This window comes from Malaya genurostris, chromosome 2 (genome assembly GCF_030247185.1).
Source record: "Malaya genurostris strain Urasoe2022 chromosome 2, Malgen_1.1, whole genome shotgun sequence".
In the NCBI taxonomy this organism is placed as follows: domain Eukaryota; kingdom Metazoa; phylum Arthropoda; class Insecta; order Diptera; family Culicidae; genus Malaya; species Malaya genurostris.
In genome coordinates, this window is record NC_080571.1 from 122,204,656 (window position 1) to 122,222,278 (window position 17,623).

General features: G+C 37.1%; 1 protein-coding gene across 3 annotated transcripts in view; it reads left to right on the top strand.

Moving 5' to 3' along the window:
• The window catches only part of LOC131431207 (B-cell receptor CD22), a 230,637-nt gene that overhangs the window by 173,238 nt on the left and 39,776 nt on the right, over window positions 1-17,623 (top strand). For all 3 annotated transcript variants that reach the window (XM_058596788.1, XM_058596786.1, XM_058596787.1), the window contains one exon: window positions 13,468-13,594. In XM_058596788.1, the coding sequence (XP_058452771.1) occupies window positions 13,468-13,594 (127 nt within the window). The remainder of the gene's footprint in view (window positions 1-13,467; window positions 13,595-17,623) is intronic.

Here is a 17,623-nt window from a genome sequence, read left to right on the forward strand (position 1 = left end):
TATTTTATGACTAATTGAAATGTCATTTCAATTTCATTGTCTTTTGAAAATTGGTACTTCACAAATATCATAAGGTTCTGACAATGATAGCGCCTGTGTGTCAGTCACACGACATATTGAGTGATGTATTACTTCGGCTGAAGGCCGGCGCCTTGCTGTTTCTGAATTAGGTATCAAAACGTAACGTGTAGCGGAAAATTGTAATATAGCTGTAATGTACTGATAATTATTCCCATGAATGAATTTCCGGCAATCACTACAAAATAGATAAAAATTTACTATCTATGTTTGTAATACAGTTTCTTTTTTAAGGCAGTTTCGCTCCAGAAGATTAAAGAAAACTGCTTGTTCAAGCGTTACAATAATGATCACCGTATTCCATTTCACACAGTCAATATCCACAGCGAAATACCATACGATGAACGGGAGTTACGATTTAACCCATCCGTATCAGGATATGGTTGGATTGGGACAATATATCTTTTTGATTTCTACCCAGATCCGATCCCGCATAGTACAACAATTTTTATTTTACCTAACTTGTGTTTGTTCCTTTGCCAGGGCTTTGATGAATGTGCCGAATTAAAGATAGATACAGAAATCTAAACAAATTTCCTGCCATATATTATTCCAGCAATTTTACACATATCGTCCTCTGTCCTAACTTTGCAGATGGGTCGGAATCTAGCAGACTGACATTGTTGGTGGCTATCTGGCAATGAGATATCTCGTTCGATGAGTGTTTACTGGAAAAGTTTTTCATCTGTGCGTCGTTGTTCAGCATACGACAAGTCAGGAGCAGGTCAATTCCGGGAGGGAAAATAAAATTCACACACGCAGCACCAACTTGCAGTGAATATGGTTTAAGTGGAATGAAATGTTTCCTTAATCGTCACCATAAATAATGCTGCCACTGATGTTGATGGAGGATGTTCCACACTCCAGCAGCGCTCAGCTGAGTCGTAACGAATGTCACTCGACAAACATAGCTCAACTAGTGGAAATACAAAACGCCTCGGAAGCTTAGAGTGGTGTCGCTCTCCTGAAAACAACACAAAAGTTTGTCGACAGTTATAAATATATTGTTGTAATAACTTTTACTATTATTTTTCAACGGAATTTTCATATGTTCTTTCGAACAGTAACCAATAGTTTGAATCACAAACAAACGAGTTTAAAGTGTGTTATGCACCTTAAACTATAAGATGCACATTTTCGTCTAAACTAATAGAATAAACTAACAGTTCGCTTTAACGGACGATAGAAACAAAGAACAATTAGACAATTTCGAGATGAGCAAATCCGGTGAACAAAGTGAAAGGGATTCAAGGTCATTTGTTATTGATTTCAAACAATGTCGCATTTGACCTTCGATACAAGACATAGAAATCTTGCTTGGGGAGCGGATGCACATTGACCTGAAGAGGAAGATTGAGATTCAACTAAACAAAAGTAGTAGTGCAAAATATATTCGATGCACTCTGAAACCAAGACAATTGAATGAATCGCTGGCAAAAACAGTAACAACAATATCCAATGTCGCGCATGAAAACGTGAAGTGCAACATTCGGGCATACGTGGAGGAATCTGCAATGAAGGCGCACGTGCATGATCTCCCTCCAGCAGTAGGACAAAAGTTTATCCGAAATGGCATATTTGAATACGGAGAGATTCTCCCCATATTGTCAGCAAATCTTTCTCCATGGCGAAGCTTATGAGAAAATGAACATGAAAACATCTCAAGAATCAGGTTGATTTTACGGCAATATATCTCTAGATTCAGGTTGAATAGAAAAAATTGTTTTCTCTAAATACAGTAAAATCGTTTATTAGAAGGACAGCAGAGTCTTCAATTTTTTCACAAATCACGATCGATGTTATTTCCAACATTAATCATGTACTAACCGATACTTTTGGATTGATTGAAATAAAATCAGTTGTTCATCTCCTAGATTTATCGAATGATGCGAGCTTGTTGCCTAGCGTCAGAAAAAAATCAAGTAAAAAAGTCATGTTATTTGTCTATGAACCGTAAAAATTTGCTTATGTTTGAGCCTGTTTTTTCACATGATACTGAACTAATGAATCATTTTTGCAATTTATAGAAGTATAGTTCAAATAGGTGATATTCGTTGTCTTCAGTCCTGTCATTGAGTTTTTTTTATATGACTTTGAGATGGAAGCAGTTCAGTGGCGTACCTAGGAAAATTTGAGCCTGGAGCAAAACTTGATTTGCCGCCCCAAACGTTAGTTTGGTTAGCCAAAAAAATTAAGTTCCATTAAGTCCATCTCTGAAGGGGCCGGTTTTCATCAGCAAGAAACAAGGTACCAAGGCTTACTACTGCTACTATTGCCTTTTTTCGAACTCAGTACCTTGAGTCAAAATACATAGAATATTAAAATTTCTCAAAATATCAACAATGTGAAAGCTCCGTACCAGTTCGTTTTACTGGAATTCCTTTCGCACACAAACCCTCTGGTTTGAGACTGTGTCATCTGGTTTAAGAAATTCATAAACAATTCCAGGAACTAGTACAAAAAAGACAATAATCCAGCGGGCTTCATTTCACAGCCACCAACACAATTACTGAAGTTTCCAGAAATAATAAACTGGATTTTCACAGCATTCAATATTTCTGAACCCCTGAAGACCCTCATAACGGCATACCTTCCAAATATAGAACTTTTTTAAGTCATGTTGTAAATCTGCATAATCAGCGAGTACGGTATAAATACAGCGTGAAGTGTATAATCAAATTACAATTATCGTACAATCGTATCGTAGGGTGGCTCAATTAATTTTCATTTCATTTGATTTACAGGGCTTGTAGGTAATAAGAGCTTAAAAAAATTTATTAACTCCAAATGGTTCAAAGCAGATGTAGTTACTATTTGTGTTAACAGGATTCCAGGATTATGGATGGAACAAATCTCCAAATAACCAGGAGAACGTGCAACTTATTTTCAATCAAAAACGATATTTGATTCAACGAATTAAATTTAGCCTGACACCTGGAAATTATGTGAATTTATACAGACCGATCACTTGATCACACGTTGTTATAAAGAATTTTTCTATTTCTTTTTAAATTTCAACGGAAAATCCGCATTATCAGCGAGTACGATATAAATATAGCATGAAGTGTATAAACAAATTCCAATTATCGTACCGTAACTTTCATGGAGACGCATGATTGATTCTTAATTTTCTTTAGAAATATTAAGCAAGAAATACATTTTCACAAAAAAATTTTAAAATATAGTAAATCTTTCTGACTTTGCATAAAATCTGCGATAAAGCGGTTGCTTCAAACATCAAATGAAATGAAAATCAATAGAACCACCATAGCTTCATTAATATGACGTTCAAAGGATTGAAATTTTGGGAAAATTGTCTCCAATTCAAACTTTTCAGAATATAGTATAGCGATATGAATTCCTTTTGGGGGCAGATTTCACATGCTTACAATTTGAGTTGGAGCCAGTTGGAAGGACTTTAATGTCAGAAGCATATTCTGGATATGTGTCTGGATTTCATTTACAATTTTCATCGTTTTACATATTTTTAGATTGCAATTATTTGCACTGAAGTGAATAAAATAGTCAGAATAAATATTAATTTTACCAAAGCATCTGTTAGAGTTTACAGCGTTTACAAAACTGCTAGGTAGACTTTCTGACAGATCGAAGAAAATGTAATTACCAAGCGCTTCATAATCAATTCAGTTATCAAACTAATAAACGAACGGTAATATTTGCCGAATTATGTAAAATTTTCCACATTAGTAAAATTGTTGCAACCATTTGTTGTACTGAGTCTAATGATATATAACACTATGGGTCTCCGAATTCATCCTCTAACTATAGAGAAAGACAAATACAAAGCATCTGGTTATGAACCTGAGAGACGTTAGCCTTAACTAACACTACTGACGAAATATCATAGTGTGTGTGAACGTTTTGACATACGGTTTGTTTACACAAAAGCATTCGTCTATATTGCAAAATCACTCGAAGTTCTTTGTTCGACAGTAAGTAGCGTTTCAAAATGCTTCCGACATCGGTTGACCCTGGGTCGGAAACCAGCATCTCAAATCCTAGCGGGATGCAGTACTTAAGATGATCAAGCAAAACTTGCATCTTTTCATCCGATATGTAATTAAAAACCTGTTTTAATCCACCTCAATCATACAATCATAGATAATACTGTGGAATTCTTCAAGATAATTTTCTTAGATTTTTGAAAGAATAACCGGAATCGGTTTGTTTGGCCGTCTACTCACAAAAACTATCAATTGGAGAAGATTTGAGATCGATTTAGAATTTTTTTTACGTTTTTTTGACCTTTTCAGTGGTGGTCTCTACCCTATATTTCCAGAACCGGAGGTCTGATCTGGATGAAATTCAGGAATTTAGTATGGGACCTGAAGAGCTTTCATTTGAATCTAAGCTTGTGAAAATCGGTATAGCCATCCCCGAAGAACGTTGGTGCACTTATTTTCACATTGTTTGCACATTTTACCCCATAGCTTCGGATGCCAGATCCAAATAAAATTCAAGAATTTAGTATGGGACCTAAGAGCTTTCATTTGAATCTAAGTTTTTTTTATAATAAAATTTTTAATCTGGCCTTTTTGCGTAAAAGCTTTACTTGGCCGATTGGCTTACATTTTTGTTACTTAACAATTTTTTTTGCCATTGGATCCCGTTGTCACCCTTTTTCTAGGGGGAGATGAGTTTCCATTCCCATCCAACGAGGATCGGGGGTCACTTTGTCCGCGGCTTATCTCACCATCCATTGCTTTATCGTCGGTGTTGTGTGTGATTTCCGTTTTCTTTTCGTTTTCCTTGTTGATCGTAGTCTTGGGCTCGTTGAGAGTTGCTGTAGATGCGCCTTGTTGTACATTGGTTGCAGTTGCTGGTTGGTTGGAGGTTAAGTTGTTAACTGCAGCTGGTGTACTTAGTTCTATAGGGGATACTGATGGTTTTGTTGAAGGGGCTGTTTCATTGTTGTTGGTGGCTGTCACAGGTGTACTGGGGTTGCTTGGGGTTGGTGTGAAGGAAGCACCATTGTCCTTTGGTGTGGTTGTCTCCTTGTCCAGTTTATCACATGGCTTACCGTAGTGAACAGCTTTTTGGCAATATTGACATGTGGCCATCTGATTGTCATAGGTAACAAGTGATTTGCACGGAATTCTTGTATCCTGATCGAAAGTCACATAAGAATGTATAGGCCTCTTCAAGCGCATGCGTAACAAACGCCATTTCTTTTTCGATAGAGAGAATCTCTCCGTATTGGGACATAGTTTTTCGAATATAAGAATCGGTGACGCTTGAGGGAAGATCATGCACACGCACTTCTATAGCACTATCTTCCATATATACTGTTATGTTGTACTTAATGTTCTCGTGCTCCACATAGTGCACATTGTTATTTTCTTTTGCGAATTGAATTGCATCCAACTCTTTATAAAACTGGGTGTAAACAACATTATTTGTCTTATTGCATTGAAGTAAATGCACACGTTTAATGTCAAGTTGCATTTGCTCCTTAAGCAAACTTTCAAGTTCTCGTATCGAAGTTCGAATTTTGCACTGCCTGAAGTCAACAACAATAGTATTCTTTCGTGTCGACGGTAGCTTTCTTCTTCTTCACTTCTGGTGGCATCAGCTCACTTGAGAGCGATTTAGCGATTTAGCTATATTGCCAGTTAGTTTTCGTTTATAGTCCAATGGACTTTCTTTTCATTGGACTACAAGTGAAACTCTCGCTATGTGACAACGTGGAGTCACCGAAGTATGGATGAAAATCCTTTCTTTCTCGCGAAATACTCGAATTTTCACCGCACTAACATGATACGACGTGTTCACTCGTTGAGGGTTTCACCGGAAGTCGGCGGTAGCTTTTGTTCGTTTGGTTCACTCATTTCGAGGTCGTTCTATTGTTCACTACACAAAACTGTACTTGGTTTCTTCCGTCCCGAACGTAAGCGCTTTTGTTATATCGACTGACTTGGATGAGATGTGAAAGCGAACTGTGAATCTAAGTTTGTGAAAATCGGTTCAGCCATCTCCTAGAAAAAAAAAATAGTGCAAAATAACGTTACACACACAGACATTTTGCGTACTCGATGAACTGAGTCGAATGGTATATGACACTCTGTTCAAAAGTCGGTTTGCATATCCTGTCTATATGAGAAAGGCAAAAAGATCAAAACATCATAGCTAATAAAAACCCCAAACAATAACTAGTTACAGGAAACCAATTCGAAACCGTTACAAAGAACTGTACGACAATTTTTTGACAAAATAAGACTGCGTAATTATGGATGATAAAACAAATGTTAAAGCAAACTGCAAGCAGTTTAAAATTTTTTTGATGATTTCGCGGCACCTATCGAAGGTTGTAATACTACCCCAATATCAAAATCAAACGATTTTCTGATTTTTTGAGTATGATAATGCCAACACTGGCTACAGGTACATTAACCAACAAGTTTACGTCAACTATTCATACAAAAGCACACAACTTCGGTTCAGGTTTGGACTGATTTGGCATCTTACCGTCGTGATAAAAACGCTCCGGAAACAATATCAGTATTGTTCCAAAAAAAAACTGCAATCTCTTTGTCCACTGGAAAGACATTGGGTTATCGTGAAACGAATTTTGTCCTATGGAAAGATATTGGGTTATTGTGAAACGAAATCTTAAGGAATCGAAAGAACAGGCAAATAATGAGAGAACTGTTGCGAAAAAGTGGGAAAAAGCTTCCAGACACGTTAATGAAAACACTGTGCAGAGTCTAATGAGTGAAATTAATCGTAAAGTTAGAGCATACGGGTATAACAAGGATAGTAATATTTCGAGATAAATGAGTTGTCGGAGTTGAACCTTTGTTGTAATGATTTACAAAGAGAGATAGGCACAGTGAATGAAACATCAATGAACTATCACATATACGGAAATAGGTGCATTTGATCTATCCAATTCCTAATATCTTCTCAATTTCAAAGCTCACCAACGCAATTACCAAGTAAAGCCCGAAAGCGAAATCTTCTCACTATTTTGATGAGAACGAAGAAAGTGTAAGATCAGTCCAACAATATGTGTGCATATATTAGCTTCATCGTAGACGATAGCAACGCTCGCAAACGATTTTTTTATGACTGGCGCTTTTTAGTGTTCCGAAGCGGAGGACAAAAAAGAAGGATTTTTATCATAAGTATCATCAACATCATCATCAACAGCTTCATCGGTGTCATCATACACTCGAAATGTAGTAGATAGAAGAAGGGAGTGAAAATAGAATAAACATCATAAGCATATGTAGGGTAACATGGTTTAATACGCGCGCTCGGCTAGAGGTCTGATAACGCGTCTGTATGGATACATAACACAATGATGTATCCGCAGAAATATGATTTTGGTTCACATATTCCGCTTACTCGATTGCAAAAAATCATCACTTACCCAGTATCCTCCCTTCACCATCGAGGCTGTATTGTCATATCGTTTGGGTATTTATTTTCATGGAAGTTGAATGGTGAAGTGTTACAGAAGTTACATCACCCTTGATGCTCACCACATTCTTGCTGGTCGCAACATAAAACGATCTGATTGATGTGATAATGTTTATATACTGTTTATTGTTCATTCACGGGAAATGAGCATGAGCATAAAGGTGTCATGGTTAGAACACGGCTTGTCATATTTATAACTAGGGTTTCCGGATGAAAAAGCATAAAGCTATTCGAAAAACATGCAATGTGGCTCCTAGATAACTGCAAAATAGTCAATTATTAGTCACAACATTTATTACGAATTTACTTTAATGTGAGAAATATAGAAAATCTCTTTATATTTACAACGATATATTAATATGAAAATTTATTTAACATTAAAAATTTTAACGCTCCTGCTCATCATTTGTTACGACTACTATTCGACGTTTGGGAAATTATTGTTAATCATAGAATTTTTTTATGGCGAATTTCAACTTCAGATCAAAGATGCCAGAGAAAACGCGACGCGATAACGACGCATCAAACTGTTTCACAGCTTTAGGTTGATGTCAGAGTGAACGCGGAACGCGAAGCGTCTAGTCGCGCGTGCAAGCTTGTAACATTTGATCAAAGGAAACATGTCACAGTGAACGCGATGCGATAACAGTGCATCACATCAAAACGCTTCGCCTCGCTTCGCAAATCGCGTTCACCCTGACAGTAACCTTAGAGAGCTGTCAGAGTGAGTGCGGAACGCGGAGCGAAGCGAATCGATTCAATGCGTTATACTGACAGGTTTGCTGTGATCTACTGTAACTAGCTCACACGCGCGTTTTGACGCTTTGCGTGACACTTGCACTCTGATAGTAACCTTGCTCTTTAGTTTTGCACGTAAATGACATAACCTCCCAAAATAATCTGGATGAACATCATTCGGCAGCAATCAGTGGTTTGTTACCATGTTAATTCTGTATCATTCCATTCTGTTCCATGTTATTCTCCCATCATACCATCATGTTCCTTGTCGTTCCTGTGAAAACAAACCACCGATAGCTGTCAAAGATTCATCGACAGTTCATTTGTGTCGTCATCGTTCAAAATCTCATTATGTTTTTTACCGTCACTGCTAACCTCAATCGGATGAACACATTTTGACAGTTCAGCAGTACTGGTTGTAAACAGAGATTTTTTTGTTTGTCTGTTGACAAATAGGATGAGACCATTCACAGTCCATATCGCCTAAATAGAGTTTTAAAACATTTGTTCACGATTGGATACGGTTTGTTTTTGAAATTTATTAAATAAAAGTGACTAGTTGCAAAGTGTAAAGATTATTGTTTAAGATGTGTTCTTTGATTTTTGTTTAAGCTTATTTGTAAACTGTGCCACTGAACTGTCAAGGATGAATGCTTGTTCATTTGTAACGTCACGATAAACAATCTAATTGCGTTGATGAACTCAAAAAATCCTCATGTTAATGTTACGTAAAAGTCACATAGATTCCAAATAACGCTTTGCTATCGGAGTTTACATGATTTTCTTAGCAACCAGCAAATCATGAATAAATATGGAATGATCCGTAGTTATTGCCATTATCACAAATTTTAGTGCTCGAATGCAAACTCAATATGCTGTCTATTTCAAAAACTAAAAGCAAAAAAATAGGACGAATCATTCTACGGCCGTTCTACGATATTTTTCGCAGATATTTGAAGATAAATGGTGGCTTATTATTCTACTAAACATTCATGATGAAGTCTAATCATGTTCTATTATGCTCTCAGTTACAATATTAGTACCAAGAAAACGTTTAATTTATATGCATGTGAACTTTTCATCGTTTTCACAAAATGATTTTCAATTCTTCACTACTGATTTGCATAACCAATCGGTATTGCGCGAGTTCAGCACATTAAAAATACGAAAGCAAAACACAACTCTAAGATTTCATCTAGAACAGTGTTGATATTATCAGTTGCTGATAGTGTTACAATATCATATCCAGTTCTAAATATTAAAACTACTGATAGTGTTCGAGCAGATTAACCATTCTGCGGTTAAGTATTAACGTTTTGTTTAATTTTTACTGTCGAGTAGTTGTTGTAATCGTTGTCAAAAATAACCCTACTCGAGTGCGTGGTTAATTTCTGATTTTTCGTAAAAAATCAGAAGTCATTTAAATTTATTTTAAAACAATATAACTTTTAGTGAAAGAAAATACCTTAATAAAAAGTTTTAATGAATCGTTCTACGGTACAACTGCTTCCCGTTGAATTCATTTCTTGATACAAACTAAAAATGATCTGAAAACTTAAGACAATTTTTGAAAATTATCTTATACATAGGCGAAAAGATGGGTAATTTGGTTTATTTTTTTTCACTATTTTAATTGAAATATTTATTGCGTATAAAAATTCGCACTTTCTTTAGTGACTAATAACCCGACTAAAAACTATTTTTATCTTAATTATTCGTTACGTTAAGTAATTATTCTGAACCATCGAAAAAAAAAATTTAGTGAAGTTGGGTACTTTTTAAAGTTTTATGAGAATGCCGTTTACAAATATTTATGAAGTCAATATTCTGTTAACAATTGATAGTTAGCAAATTATTTTATTTTATTTTTACAAGAAAAATACTGTTTTAACGGTATAAGGATGCCTTTCTCCTATAACTCATATTTTCATGAATAGTACTAATGGATTCTTGAAAAAAAACTATTATTTGAACATGAACAAGAACAAGAAAGTTTGTTTAAACATATACCAGCGCAGCCTTTCCAATTTCTAAAAAGTTTTGAGTCAAGTTTATAGGAGTTCGTCGTTTTCTTTTGTAGTTTAGCTCTACATGGCGGTATACATTTTAAACACGTCTCACCCTGAAGAAGTACCGTAAAACCGTTCATTGGAGTCTAAATTTGTGAAAATCGACTAAGCCGTCTCTGAGAAAATGGAGAGTTTCATTTTTGAACTTTTGACCACTATTTCCGGAACTTTCGGAACCGTTCGTTTGACAAGGAACTTACACAACCTACAAATTGAAACAATTTTGAGCCAAATTTAAAAGAATTTTTCTTTTTGCCTTTCTCATATAGAAAGGTTATGACAGGTTATGCAAAGGTTATGACAGTGAAACCGACTTTTGTATCAAGACCCGGAGGGCCGAGTGTCATACACCATTCGACTCAGTTTGTCGAGTACGCAAAATGTGTGTATGTATGTGCGTATGAGTGCATGTAAGCTTTTTGCACTAACTTTCCTCGGAAATGGCTGGACCGATTTACACAAACTTAGATTCAAATTAAAGGTCACGTATACATTTTCCATGCCATATCTGTTAATCTGTTCTCATTATAGCAGATATCAGGTATAGTTGTTTGTTCTAAATTCTTTCTAGTGTTTTCTTTGTAATAAAACCTGTTTTAATCTACCTAGTGGTGTAATACTACATTTCTTATATTATTCATTTTCTTCTATATAATACAGCAGAAATTACCCGAAATACTACAAGTTTGAATAGTTTTAATGATTTCTATTGCATAATACTTCTACATTGATATACTATATTTGAATTTTAGTTAGTGGAAATATATTCAATCATATGTGAGAAAGTGAAGTGATCTCCATTTTATCACATTTAATTACTTTTGTCGGTACTTCCGGAACCGAATGTCGGATATTGACATTATGACATTCGGTTCAACCGTGTATAATGTGAACTACATTTTTTTAGATTCTCTATGGCGATCCGAATTTGGGACTATAAATGGTTTATTTGGTTACAGACTCTCATGGTATGCAAACTAGAGAAATTCACTAGCCAAAATAAAGAGGTAGCTCATGAAAAAAAAATTCTTGAAACTGACATTTTTACACTAAGCACCCTATCTCCGAAACCAGGGGTTTGATCCGAATGAAAATAATGTAATATTCTAATGGCATCTTACGACCTTTCAGTAGAACCTAAGACAGTGAAAATCGGTTCAGCCATCTCCAAGAAAAGTGAGTTACATTTATTTCACTTTTTTGGTGCATATCACTCTGTAATTCCGGAACGGGAATTTGGATCCAAATGAAATTCAGGAACTTTGTATGGGACCATAAAACCTTTTATTTGAATCTGAGTTTGTGCAAATCGATTAAATCAACTCCGAGAAAAGTGAGTGACAATATTTATCACACGCACACGGAAAGACCGAAATCAGCATTTCGGCGATTTTTTTTTTGATTTTCTGATTTTAGCTAGTTATTTTTTGAGGCAACTAAAAAAATCTTACTTTTGCTAATTTAGATTTTTTAATTTTCATTCATTTGTTAAAACGGCTATTTTTTAGTTGAATTCACCAATTAAACGTGTCATTTCTTAGCTAAGGCACAATTCTGAATAAATACACTTTCCACTAAGAGTTTACATCATTTTTACATATCGGTTTAGAAATTGATATATGGATATATCGTAACACATGCGAAAAACATCAAAACAATTTGCAAGCAGTTTCAAGCAGTTCCATTTTAACTTTTTAATGGATTGTTTTGCTTTGACACTTCTCATGAGTTTTGGCTAGTAAACTTGTTAATAGAACCAATTTCATGTTGGTTTTCTATGTGCTGTCCTTCAGTAATGATGATGATAGATAAATAGAAACAAATTTTCTGATTTTAATAACAAAATGAGTTGTCAATGAGAATTTCGTGTTGGATTGAAATATTGCTAGTTTGTGTCCAGGATATGGATGGCAAAAAGTATTTTAGTATGCACATTCCACATTGATATACAGTTAAATCCAAGGGGAGGACGCTTAGAACAATGTGCCAATCACACATTAACACAATGCGTTGGTGCATTTGTCAATATTGGCACTTTCGTTTTCATACAGTTGCACAGTTGCGTCACACAAAGGGCTCAGTTTTGATAAGTAGCTGTTTCATGGAGCACAGCGTGGCACACTTAGACTCACGTGTTTTTTAGAGGCACAATATAGTTTGTGTTAAGCGACTCTCCCCTTGGTTAAATCAGTTTATTTGCAACGAATGAACGAAAACCAGATTGCAAAGTTATATTAATGAACACTCACAGAAATTATGATTTGGGAAAAATACATTGAGATTTGAGTTAACTGTTTTGTATTTGTTTTAAATGCTCAAGTTTAACGTCAGTGGTCAGAGCTATTGTGGTGTTTAAATCCTCCTGCTTTTAGTTAATGGAACGTCGTTAAAACAAAAGGAACGAAATGCATTTTTAAACCATTCCAACAATTATCCCTGTCTTAAAAATACATTGGCCTCGCTCATTTGCATTCATGTTGTATGAAATTGTTACCAATACGCTAGGTAACAATTAAGTATAACATTTTTCTCGATGTTGAAGAGTCTCATTGTAGCACACAAATATGTCATTAGTACACAATTCCATTAGCAAAATACTCCTCATTTCCGGTCATGAAACAGAGTGAAGCCTTAAACCTCAATTCTCCAGGCAAATTCAACAACGACAAACACATTGCTACTGCTTCGCGAGACATAGCACATCTCTGGGAATAATTAACATAAATACCTACATCGAATTGTAAAAGTTCTACCAGAGAAGTGCTCCAGTTATACATTTTTCGCACATAGGAAATCCATTTCCGTTGCTTTTGCTGTTCTCTCGTGCCGTACACTTTTGCGTCGAACGATCTTTGAAAGGGAAAGTTGTTTCGAGTGTGCCTTTTAGCGATTCTTTTAAAAATTCTGTCGCCAGCCACTGAGCGGAAGTCACATTCTCCCATAGCCTTTATACTGTTGGATCCAAGTTGTGTACTTATTTCGTCTCGACTTGCTATTAATGCTCAACATTGTAGTTTTCAATTGCAAAACTCTCATAAGCCCTACTCATAGACGGCTACTAGCCCAAGAAGAGAAAACTCAAGTGAAAATACATTAGAACGTTGTTGTTTATACTTTTTCTCTGTTCGTCTCATTGCAGTGAAAAGGCGGATCTAAAATCGCGATCCGATAGTACCAGTGTTCCACCGCTCGATTCCATCTATACGACCCCGACCGGTTTCCATCACCATCAAAACGGAACCCCAGGCTCACCGGAAGCTATGAAGGTACGAATGGCTGCTATGATATTACAACCACCAACAAGGGTTTAGCAGGCACCCACTAGTGAGACTGATTATACGGTAAAAGAACACTTAGCGGACTCCGGCAGTAACGGTAGTGCTAGTCCGAATAATTCTCCTCACTGCGATAAACCGGTTGCTCAATCCGACTCTACTGGTGCTCCCAGTCGACTCGGTTATACGGAACCAATCGTTAAGAGCGATAGCTATCAGTCTCAAGCGAAAACCATTGATAACGCTAATGAAACTAATGACGGTAACATTCGATTGTTCAAAGTAAGTGATTATAGTATGGAGAGATTTAATCGATTTCTTGGTAAGATAGATAAGAGCAATTTTTTAATTAAATCTAACTTTAAAAAATCTTACTCGTTAATATTGACAAGGTCAAATAGGGTGGGTCCGGGTGAACACCGTTCGACTGTTGCGTCTCCAAGTAAAGATTGTAACAATGATAGTAATAATAACGGATGCAATGCCATTGCGGAAGCGTCTATCAATATGGAAAGCGTGGGAAGGTTAAAGAAAGGAAATTTAATTAAGGCCAACTCCAGTAGTGGCATCTATCATCTGAATGGGAACCCACTCGAACCGCTCTCGGGACGGTCGGAAAAGAAACGGAAGCTGTCGGAGACACATGATTTGAATCCTTTCGGTGACACCGGAAAACAGTCCGATCTGCCTGCTGAGTACAAGCAAACGGAAGTGGAAGGAGAGAACGGAAGAGTGTCGGATGTGTTCAATAATTACAATAGCAAAAGTTTATCGTTATCACACCGTGGTGAAACTAGTAAAGATAACAACAATGATAGTGATGAATTTTGCCGGTCGGAAATATTTGATAACGACTCAATAGTTCCCGTGAGTCGAGCGGAGTTTGTTGTGAATGATCTGAGTAAGGGGACGGATAGCAACCAGACTCTGTCCAGGAAAATAGAAAACAATTATGAAAACATACATCGATACGGTAGTAACACTATAAGCCGATACTCCAAGAAACACACTCGAAGAAAATCCAATATCTCGTGCCAGAATCGTCGCCGGGAGAGCAATAACGGTCAAACGGGCCTATCGAACGAGGAGCACGGGATAGTGAGTACAAGTAGTAGCAACAGCAATGATGCAAGAAGTAAAAGTGCCATACCTACACGCTTTTTCAAACGCCAGGATTATGCTCAGCCAGAACTTGATTTCCCTTCGGATTACTCAGAGCCTAGCTGTGAAGTAAGGACAGTAAATAAGCGTGGACCGAAGCTAAGCACCGATTTGTTCCGCTTCCCGTTTGGTACTCGCAAGAAATCGGATAACATGCCTCAGTTGAAAAATATAAATCTTAATTATCCCAATAAAACTACCCACTTTGAAGAGCGAGCACAATCGCTAATACCACAGCCCCAGCTAGTGACGCTTTCACCGCAGTGGCAAAGAAATGAGCGAAAATATTTTACCAGAGCAAAATCACAAATCTTGAAGTTGGGTCAAAAGTGTAAGCTTCTTGGTGCTGGCACGAAGGACAAGCGAAACCACCACATCAGTTCCTATAATTTGGATGATTTAATAAAAGCCACGCATAAGTACGAAGAAAACGAAAAGTCCAGCCTCAGTAATAAAACTGTGTATAAGAGTTACAAGTCTGAACTGGATCTAACGAGAAACCTTACCTATCTGGACACATTCCTGAACGAAACATTTGACAACAATCAACAAGAGCAGCAATTACGTATTGGTCCAAGACCAATTCACTCCCGACACAGTCATAAGCGCGCTAAGTCATGTTCCAAAACTCTAGACCAGATGATGATGACGGCATCAACCACAACCGCACCATTGCTGATACCACAAACTAATAACACAAGAACGCAGAACCTCATCCTGCCGAATGGAGCATGGACTGGGCGAAAAGTAGTAAACAATGAAACGCTTAAAAATAACACCATCACTACCACTACCAGTAGAACTAATCAAACAAAATTAGCTAGTCTTATTAAAATGGAAAATGACTTCAGCTCTATCGTGAACGAGGACCTACTCAGTGATGCGCGTCCCACGGTTTGCGAAAAAAGTGGCAGGAGTAATACCACTTCGAGTTCGCTCAGCAGCAGTGACTATGCTTCCGTTTACAGTGCACCCTCATCTAGCGCCGGTGGCAATATTTCAAGTGGCAATAAAATGCAAAAATTGAAGTTGATTCGCACGCCAGAGGAAACGCTTCGGTGTTACCAGCAAGCTGCTGTCGAGTACTCTCCAAGACACCACTCGAAGGGCAGAATCAACAACAGAACCGAAGCAAACGAAGGCAATCAGAATCTGTTGTCACTAGACGATAGCAGTCACTTTTCGCTGCATGCCAATAATGGAATTCATCCAAATCAAAGATGCTTTTCGAAACATTCGCTTATCGCAGAGGGATCACACAACCAGGACCAACAAATCTCTCAGGGTGATTTTCATAATGCATCAACTCTAAAGCTGCCTCAAACGCACAGAGAAGAAGAATCATATAGCAAAAGTTTTTACACTGATTCATCACCTCGTCAGTTCGCACGAAAATCACGCATTCCAAAACAGCAAAACAATCAACGTCGGCTGCAACGTCATTATCAACAAAAGCATCACCATCAAAACCACCATAGGCAACCGACACTTGAGGCTGATTTAACATATCAAGCAGATTATCTGGAGCACTATCAAAACACAAGAGCTGCAGCGTTGGGTGGTTTCAACCCGGTTTTCAACAAAAGAGGAAACTTCGCTACAAACGATAGTAATTATGATTCCTCACTGGAATATTTCCCAAATCAATCATTTCATTACGGTAACGCACACCGTAACAGCGAAATTTTCCAAAACAATATCTCCGCTAATGATCAGGATACAGACGACGACACGAATGATGATGATGAAAACGAATTTAATGACGATGTGGACTCCGGTGCCCCTTTGAAAGATATCGATAATGACGATGACGCTGAAGATGATGATGATGATGATGATGATAATGATGAAGATGATGAGGAAGACGCCTACGGTAACGTTGATGATCCTAACGGTGGAAGCGGGGAAATTACGCAAGACGTCAGCGTCAACCACGATTTTAACGAGCTGGGAGTGGCGAGGAGTCGGGCACACAGCTTCACAAATGATTTCAATCACAAAGATTTACAGACAAGCTCCCGGCTGTTCAGCCGTACCACGGCTAAGCTCTCCCAGGCGGGCGGAAATGCTAATCCTACTTTCCTCGGAGGTTACGGCCCACATCGAGTAATCGTCTCTAAATCGCACAAACAGCGCGGTGAGCTTGTGCTTGAATACGAGTGTTAGCAGGACCGTGAACTTTTCCACCTATCTAGACTACAAACATATCGGTACGAATCGACGTTACTTGTTAATCCTGTGGTGCTACAAACATGGTACGTTCCTCGATGCTATTTTGTAGCATAATGCGTAGCAAAACCAAAACTTCCGAGACTACGAGACATGGAAGAAAATCGATTTTAACATGTATGATATAATGTGGTAACGACAATAACTAGCACTTAGGACTAAAGAAACAAATGAACGAAATAGTTTATAGCCCGTAGTTATTCCAAAGATACTGAATAAATTTAATCCTATCTATGATCAATGATTAATTAAGATTGATATGGTATGTGTATAGTATAGCCCGTAAAATAGTTATATTCCAAAGACAAAGAGTAAATGAATTTTAAAAGCGGTAAAAAAACTGTATGTTTGTAAATATGCTCGAAGGATTTATCTTTCCAAATTGAACTTTCCGAATGGTTGCTGTTGTTTATGATATGGATTTTATATCGTTACGATAAAGTTTTTAAAGTTTAATTAATTTCTTCAGCATGAACGCCCGCGGCACAATTCCAATCGACCGTTGTTGTGGTAGAGCAAAAGCTTGTTCGATAAAGCTTACACAGTCCAACATAATGAACAGATGCAGATTTTCTTTATCGTATACTTTGAATTCATACTGAGTGGAAATCCAGTAACAGTAAATTGTTT